This window comes from Styela clava, chromosome 1 (genome assembly GCF_964204865.1).
Source record: "Styela clava chromosome 1, kaStyClav1.hap1.2, whole genome shotgun sequence".
Taxonomy (NCBI): Eukaryota; Metazoa; Chordata; class Ascidiacea; order Stolidobranchia; family Styelidae; genus Styela; species Styela clava.
In genome coordinates this window covers 2,486,453-2,495,587 of record NC_135250.1, presented here as the reverse complement: position 1 = coordinate 2,495,587, position 9,135 = coordinate 2,486,453, and the positions used below count along the sequence as shown (strand labels likewise).

General features: G+C 39.8%; 1 protein-coding gene across 1 annotated transcript; it reads left to right on the top strand.

Annotated features, from left to right (window-relative positions):
• On the top strand, positions 1-8,302 carry LOC120336698 (uncharacterized). The gene is made up of 8 exons (XM_039404476.2): positions 1-305; positions 1,284-1,435; positions 2,338-2,501; positions 3,317-3,497; positions 4,033-4,184; positions 4,982-6,575; positions 7,163-7,270; positions 8,001-8,302. Exons 1-8 carry the CDS (start codon positions 93-95, stop codon positions 8,098-8,100), a joined length of 2,664 nt encoding a protein of 887 aa, XP_039260410.2. The 5' UTR covers positions 1-92; the 3' UTR covers positions 8,101-8,302.
• The last annotated feature ends 833 nt before the right edge of the window (positions 8,303-9,135 follow it).

Genomic DNA, 9,135 nt, shown 5'->3' with positions numbered 1-9,135 from the left:
CTGGCATGAGTTATATTTACAATCAGCAGTGTTTTTGTCCACTCTAGCATTTTGTTGCAATTGCGGAATTGTTGTATTGTAATTTGCAAAAAATGACGCACGAAAAGGCGTCCATGATAACTTTCACAATTAATCGCTCGGTAAAGTTTACATTTGCAACATTAGCGGGTGCGTCTGTTGGCTATGCTTTATGGAAATGGCTTGGGGGAGGGGAGGAGGCGAAACCGAAATCTAAACGAAGAAAGAAAACTGTTCCTGGCCTCCTTAATGTTGGAAATAGCTGTTTTATGAATGCTCTGCTCCAGGTCAGTTATTTCACTTTATTTAGATTTATTTTTTTGGCTCTGCGGTGTGGCGCATCATGCTATGCATTAGGAATAAGCTCGCCACTGCACCTCTGATTACCCTTCATGGTTTCGCATCCCATGCAGGCATAGTTATGTGCGAGATGATAGCTGGCCGTTGTAGGGTGGTTCATGTAGCCGCTGGTCAGCTACGGCTTCATCCACTATCAAGTCCATGCCTCCGAAAACAAATAACTGACTAACTGTAAATCCTATCCTATGTAAATCCTATCCTAACTAATCCCATACCCGACCTGGACCGGTAACCGGACGAGGGGCCGTAGTTCGCCATCTTATCAGCTTCCTATTTCGCCAGGTTAAATAAATCCTTTTTGAATGTATATGGAGTAAGCCAACATTTATTGAAACTTTATTACCATGGCAGAGTTCAAAATAAAGCCTAGTTGAATTATAAAACTTAAAGATATCATAATATCTACCATATTTGTTGAATTAGCTGTTGAGTGAGCGTTTCTAATCGCTAGATAACTAATTTTCAGCGCATGATGTACTTGTCTCAGATTTCTCCACCATCAAGTCCATGCATCCGAAAACAAATAACAGGTATCTAATTCCATACGCGACGTGGAATGGTAACCAGACAGGAGGCCGTGGTTTGCCATATGATTGGGCCATCTTATTACCTTTTCTCTCCCCCAGGTTAAATATGTAAATCCTATCCTGTTTGAATGTAAATGGTGTGAGCCAGCATGTATTGGAACTGTCTCACCATGCGGCCATAGCAGAGTTCAAAATAAAGCCCAGTTGAATTATAAAACTATAAGATAATATTCAACTTTTTAAATTGCCTGTTGAGTGAGCGTTTCTGACCTTTAGAACTATTTTTAAGCGCATGATGTACTCTTCAAATTGTTCCTGCTGTACTGAAATGTAATTAGTTGTATAGTGAGTAATGCTAAAAGTTCCCTACATTTTCAGTGTTTTGCAACATGTCCTGCATTTGTTGAATGGCTGAAGAACTTTGTTGAACGAGCAAAGGTTGATACAGACCATGTTTATATGGCAGATGTCTTACTGAAAATTATCAAAATTTTAACTGGAGATACAGAACTGCAGGACTATTATTTTGAGTAAGTCTTGCTTGTTTAAAGGATACAAATTTTGGTTTGTGAAGTACGCGGCCACAAGTACTTCTAGTGGGCGTAGCATAATGATTTTTGCATATAATTTTTCTCCGATGTCACAATCACGGCATAGAGCTTGGCAAAGTGTACCTACGATCGCCCAAAATGGCATGTGTGCCGACTATAATGAGCTCAGTAAAGCCAGCGTTCTCTCTTATATTGGTATTGTTACGATGCAGTGCAGTGACATAATTTTTCGGATAACAAAATCAGGTGGGAATGACATATGCAAAAATTGTTGAGCCAGGCCAATTAGTAGCACTTGGGTGGGTTCGTACTTCAGGAGACCCCAAATTTTTGTATTTATTCCAAGGTGAAGAAAAATCAATATGATGGATTTAATTGTATGGAGAACCATGGCTTTTGTTACCAGTTCATGTCAGGTATTGGAATGGTTAATAACTGTTTCATGTATGTGGACTTGATGGTGGAGGAACCTGTAACGAACCAGAGGTAGTTTGTGAGCCACCATTGTGATTCCAGCAATCCTCTCTCACATAATTTTTCCCACAGGATTCGATTTTGCTAACCAGTGCAGGGTGATCAATGTGTGATCTTGCTTGGCAATGAATTAGACGAGATACCATGCTTCAGTATACAAACAATAAATACATGATGTCTCAAAAGTCCCTTTACAATTTCAATTTTGTACGAAGTTGATTCCCAATATATCTTAACCAACTTTGTTGTTTTTCAATCAGTAATTGTTTAGGTATTTTTACTTCATTTAACACATCTGTGAGGGCCAAAACAATATATGTTATCGATAAATTCACTTTGCAATTTAAGAAAATTTTAAGACTTTATGAACACCCTATACATCTAAGCCAGATCTGTTGATATTTCAGTCCATCTGAGCTCTTACAAGACATGGGTGGTCGGGGTTGGCAGATCTCATCACAAGAGCAGGACACGCATGAATTCTTCCATGCACTCATGACAACTCTGCTGGAAGAATTTCACCACCAAGTGGCCAGAGATACGAGACCATTACAGATATTTGAAGTCAAAGGTGATTGTAATTCCATACTATCAACATTTTTTGTAAACTTAAAGTCAGTAGTGTTTGTCTGGTTAGAAAAATTACCATTGCATAGCATTTCTGCCCATATATTCAAGCTCTGTTCTTTTGTTACTTATTGATTAGAAGGTTGAATGATACTAGACTAAGGTACTTGAGGTAAATACTCAAATAGGGCTAAATGGAGACATGTTTGAGGCATATTCTGCTTATGCTTGCTTTTCTCAACTATACTGGGTCTGTGGTCTACTCCCTTTTTTATATAATTATGTTGACCCTTTAACTGAAAACAATCTATTCATTTCATAGGATATGATAGGATTTACATATTTATCCCGGGGGAGAGGAAAGCCGATAAGACGGCTTATCCATATGGCGAACCACGGCCTCTCGTCCGGTTACCATTCCAAGTCGGGTATCGGATTAGTTTTACTGTATTGTTTGTTTTCGGAAGCATGGACTTGGTGGTGGAGGAAGCCGTAACCGACCAGCGGTTACGTGAACCACCCAACGACGGCGAGGAGTCCAGCAATCCTCTCGCACATAACCATCCCTGCATGGGATTCGAACCTGCAAACCCACGCAGAGTGATTAGAGGTGCGGTGGCGAGCGTATTCCTAACGCTTAGCCCGTTGAGCCACACCGCCGCGCCTTGAGCCACACCGCCGCGCCGAAATCCTTTCCCTCTTTCAAAGTCTTTCTAAATATTTTGATTCCAAAATCAACTCTCACTTCTCCGTCTTGGTTACACCTTTTCCAATTTGAGTTATATCATAAACAGAACTATATTTACTTTTTCGTTCCAGAGCTTCTCTCAAAATCCAGCCCAAGTTCAGGAATAACCAGGGTTGCCAGATTTCCAGTTAAAGACTGTTATACACAGCCATCATCATCTCCTGGTCCAGCTAAGACATCAGACCCTCCATTCAGAGGAACATTAGCTTGTGTGCTTCAATGTCAAACTTGTGGATTCCAGAACCCTATCAGGTATTAGAAATTTTGGCGCTCCAGAAGTGTGTGTACCATTATGGAGGTAACTAATTTTGCTCGCCTACTTTACATCAAGTTGTGTAAAGGGGCTGAAACCTATGGGCAGGGGGTATATTCACTTTGCTCACAGAGACAGTCCCTGAACTTGTAATAGAACTAAAATAAGGAAAATCGGTATAAAATTATGGCCTGGTACACATACTACGGGAGTACCAAAATTCCCATGGAGGTATTCAATTTTTATTTCTTCAAATTACTATAGGATTTGACACGAGCATTGTAAATTCGTCTGGGTCATTATGACGTGATTTTCATCAATATTTTCAACAAAAATTTACATTCATAAAACTAGGCACAAGTTAAATGGGTGAAAAACTTAGGTGGGCCAGATCAGGCCAGCGGGGTGTAATTTACCTACTCTCGACTTATTAGAACCCCTGACGACAATATAAAGATGTAAACTTCTGAACAAGTTTAGTTTATTACTTTTGTTTCATCTTCTTCGGAATGATAAAAGCAATTTAAACTTTAGGTACGATGGTTTTGACAGTCTTAGCCTGCCACTGCCGTCTGGTCCTTCATGGTCAATGCAAACCAGTTTGCTGGATTGTCTGAGAAACTTTACGGCACCAGAAGTTATTAAGAATGTTGAATGCCAGAACTGTTCAACGCGTCAAGGGAAAGGTGACTCGTTGTTTTTGAGTAATTTATTTGTTTAGGGCCTAGGCACAAATCTGTGACGAAATGTGGGCTGTATCTTATTACCATTGAATTGAATACTTTGTATAATTTTATGAGATAGTTGCATTGATTTCTAAAATTTTGTTCAAACAAATATACAGTTGGTATATAGCAGTGCTTCCCAAAGTTGATTGGCCGAGAGCCAAAATTGAAAGCGGAAGGATATTCATGGGCCGAGGGAGCGCCCGTATGTAATCCTATCACCGGTACAGATAATTAGGATACCGAAATAATTTAATTGTTACGAATATACGTGCTTGAACTGCGATAATGACATAACAATTGACGGTAATTAGGATGCAAAGAACTAAAATCATCGAGTGTTAATCTATTTCACTCAAATTCAGCGGTTCATATTAAATTGTTATCGTTGTCCGGGAACCACTTGTATATAGTATCTTGAGTTGTTTTTACTTCAAACAAGGCTTCGCACAAGCTGCCACTAATACGTAATGAGCTTAGAACTATACTTGGAAGGATCATAATATTTCTGATTTGGCTTTGCCTCTGCAATATATGACTTCCTAAAGAATATTCGGACCTCCAGAAGTATGCGCACCAAGATGGCGCACAACCTGAAAATGATATGTGTGTGTACCGGTTAGGATTCAGGTTGTACGACATCTTGGTGCACATACTTCTGGAGCACCGAATATTCATATTTGGGCAGCTCTATCACAAGGTTACTTGATTATTTCTACATCTACCTACTTCTTATCCCAACATATCTAACTTTGCAGGCATTCCACCGACTGCTGGTTCATATAACAACAACACAAAAGAAATAATAAAAGATAAAATCATAAATGCTCATCCAAAGAAGCTCGACAAAAAAGACAGCATGTCAAAGAGTACTGATATTTTAGTAACAGATGATACACAAAATAGTTCAAATTTGGAAATTACACCATCTGAGACTATCTTGAAATCTTCCAATGAAGGTGCTGTAGAAATAAACACAAAGGGCAGTATTCAAAGCAAAATGGAATCTGGAACTCTTTGGAATGACAAAGATCCTGTAACTTCAAAAGGAAGTACTAAAATTGTGTCAAATACCCCAATCCATGCTGAATTATTCCCCCAAGGTAGAAGCATATTAAACAGTATAAATCAGGGCAGTGACTCTGAACTACACGAACAGAATAAAATATCACTAACTGAGATTGAGAAAGGAAGTATTAAAAGTTCTTTAAACACTCAAATTCAGACTCCGTCATATACCAATGGTGAAACCATGTTGACTGGTACTAATTCAGATAATAAAGTTGAGCCACCAAGAAGCGATGGTATATCGTCCAAAGAAACGTGTAAAAATTCACAAAATATCCAATCTCTGAGAAATGAGAATGTATCGAAGCTTAATAATGACAGTGAACATTCATCTATAACAGACAATGAACAAATTATAACTAAGACTGGTCATTTTACTACCAATCAGGCACCAAGCCCTACCAGTTTAACTGGTAATGGCCTACCAGATGAGACCATTACCAGTGCAGACAATAACATAAAACCCCAAAACCAAGAGAATGTGGAATCTGACAATCCCAACACCAGTCTGTCACTGTCACCAACACATACCAATAAGACTGGCCTACCAGATAAGACCATACAAACTGTACCAGAGACCATGCCACCAATCTATGACTGTAATAAGCAATCTACCATAGATATTTCTCCAACTACTCAAAATGGTGGTGTTGGTAACGATAAAAATATCATGAGCACTGCAAAAGAAAACAGTACTGTTCAGAATCAAAATGAAAGTCTGATGGCTGATAACCTGTTTTGCGTGCCTGATCCGTCTAGTATAATCATCAAAGATGTTGGAAATTTCAGAAAAGTGATACACAGTGATTCTATCAAAAATATGGCAAAATCATTCAAAAATCCTTTTCCAAAAGTTAATTATGGAAGTCAAAGAAAGAAATTTGAGAGGTATTATCAAAGACGCTCCCGAGGGTATAAATTTGATGGAGAAAATGAATATATTCCAACGAAACGTAATTTTATTCGTCGCATGTGTATTGGTAAACTACCAGACTGTTTATGCATGCATCTTCAGCGCCTCGTTTGGATCGGTGGAATGCCAACCAAGAAAATGAACTTCGTGAAATTTCCTGAAATTCTTGACATGGGACAGTTTACAGAATTATCTCGTATTACGCCCCTAAAGAAGCGTCAAAATCCGGAATCGGTCGAAAAGCAAGCCGGACAGTTGAAACCGTCTGAAATGCTGGATGCATTGCTTAGAAAGAGGCAACAGAGATTGGAATCTCTACCAATGGGTCTTCAAGGTGGTTCACACAGATCTGCTGCTTCTACTACAATTGGGTAATTAGACTAATTGGTACTCCTGAAGTATTCACACCAAGATGTCGCATAACCTGAACCCTAACCTGGTACACAACCCGAGTTCAGATCTTGGTGCGCATACTTCAGGAGGTCCGACTGATTTTATATAATGCTTGCTTATTCACGATTTTTGCTATGAAAAAGGCTTGGCATGCTTCCATTGATGTTCAACAATATATAAAAAACTACTATCACATTAATCAGTTTATTCCTTTACTACTATTAGATAATTAGACCTATTGTTAATTTTATTTATTGTGATTAAAGTTGCTCAAAGCTGGATTACACATGCTTGCCCAGAAATCAAGGGGATTGATCTTGGAGGGAAGTTTTGGGTGATCGGTGAAATGCCAGAAACCACGAAGTACCGCAGAATTTGTGACTAGAATGTTTTGATCGACTGCCAAATTGTCCTAATGTCGAGTCCTTCAACTACCTAGATATCCCTGTATATACTATTAATAACTGCGACCCAACTTTTGTCCGTCCATTTACGCATGAAGTTACCACATTTGGATAGGCCAGTATGAGTCCAGTCAGCTAAAAAGTGACATGTTTTTTCCTAGGTCTCACAAGGCTCTATATCGTTTGACATCTGCGATTGTTCATATTGGGGACTCAAGCTTCTGCGGCCATTTTTTTACATATCGAAGATCACCAGATAAAGATAATGAGTAAGTATATTTTAAATAAGGTTAGAAGATGGGGATTTTCGTCTTTAAATTTCCGGGAAGAGGAATGTGTATAAGACAATTCAATAATATGATGAACGTGCGATGCCAGCGTACATATGATCTTAAACCAGGGGTATTCAACAGGCGGCCTGCGCGCCACATCCTGGCCCACCAGGGCATTTAGTGTAGCTCTTGTCAAATGCTCTGATTTTTTCCATCATGCATAAAATTTGACAGTTTGTTTAAAAAGGTGGGTAACAATTACCTGTTTTTGATATGGTCCACAAAAAATGTTGTACATCCCTCTCTAAATAAACCATTAGACTAGCACAGGGGTGGGCAACATCTAGTCAGCGGACCCGATGTGGGAAAATGAAGTCCTCGGTGGGCCGGTTTATAACATGAATAGTATTTAATATCTTAATCACATATTCATTCGCTAATGCAAGAAAGAAAGTTACTTATAAATCGCGTTTAAAGTAAGTAAAGTAAAGTTTAAACTTTACAAAAAATAGAGATCAAAAACACATAATGAATTTATCATAATGTACTAAAAGTGTAATAATGTGATATCATAATGTACTGATGTACAGTCAGCGGGCCAGTCAAAATCTCGTCGCGGGCCGTATGTTGCCCACCCCTGGACTAGCAGGTGTGGTTCACTTGGTAATTAAAATTGACTTCTCAAGTAACCTGCCATATCACTTTTAACAATTATAATCTATTTCAGATGGGTGTGCGCTTCGGACACCCTGGTAAGAAAAGCCACTCAAGAGGAGGTGATGAATTGTCCTGCATATATGTTATTCTATGAAAGAATAAAAGAATAATTACAAGCGTTTGGTACTTGTGTGTCAAGTCAAGTTAGCACAACACAAAGTGGACTGGCCATCTCGGTCTCGAGTAATGTCTAAGCCCTGCAAAATTTTGATTTTGTGTCGTGAACTTGGTTCAAAACCGAATCTTAAATATTAAGAATATTTCGTTATAATTTTTTGATCCGAATAAATAAAATCTATGTTTTATTGTTGATATTTTTTTTGTCAAGTGGGAGATCAATGTATTTTCGTGAGGTGATGTTACTATGTGAACCAAGATGGCGGACATCGGAACATAGTATGTGTACCAGGTTAGGTTTAGGCCATAATTGTATTCCGAATTTGCTCATTTTAGTTCTAATACGATGACTAGCCAAGTGACTCTTGTAGTATTTGTACCTGAAAATATGGCCTAACTCGGCTCGCCGGTGTGGCGCATCGTGCTGAGCGTAAGGAATACGCTCGCCACCGCATCTCTGATTACCCGGCGGTGTGGCTCAACGGGCTGAGCGTTAGGAATACGCTCGCCACCGCACCTCTAACTACTCTGCGTGGGTTCGCAGGTTCGAATCCCATGCAGGGGTGGTTATGTGCGAGAGGATTGCTGGACTCCTCGCCGTCGTTGGGTGGTTCACGTAACCGCTGGTCGGTTACGGCTTCCTCCACCACCAAGTCCATGCTTCCGAAAACAAACAATACAGTAAATCTAATCCCATACCCGACTTGGAATGGTAACCGGACAAGAGGCCGTGGTTCGCCATATGAATAAGCCGTCTTATCGGCTTTCCTCTCCCCCGGGATAAATATGTAAATCCTATCCTACCCTTCGTGGGTTCGCAGGCGAGTGCGAGAGGATTGCTGGACTCCTCACCGCTGTAGGGTGGTTCAAGTAACCGCTGGTCGGTTACAGCTTCCTCCACCATCAAGTCCATGCTTCCGAAAACAAATAACTGGCTAACTAATCCCATACTCGACCGGTAACCGGACGAGAGGCCGTGGTTCGCCATATGGTTAAGCCGTCTTATCGGCTTTCCTCTCCCGCGGGAT

Bases quoted from the DNA above. Each gene is read 5' to 3' on its own strand.
- LOC120336698 (XM_039404476.2), top strand. From the start codon at position 93: ATGACGCACGAAAAGGCGTCCATGATAACTTTCACAATTAATCGCTCG. The intron at 3,498-4,032 runs GTATTAGAAATT...TTTAAACTTTAG, and splicing joins GGATTCCAGAACCCTATCAG to GTACGATGGTTTTGACAGTC. The intron at 4,185-4,981 runs GTGACTCGTTGT...CTAACTTTGCAG, and splicing joins TTCAACGCGTCAAGGGAAAG to GCATTCCACCGACTGCTGGT.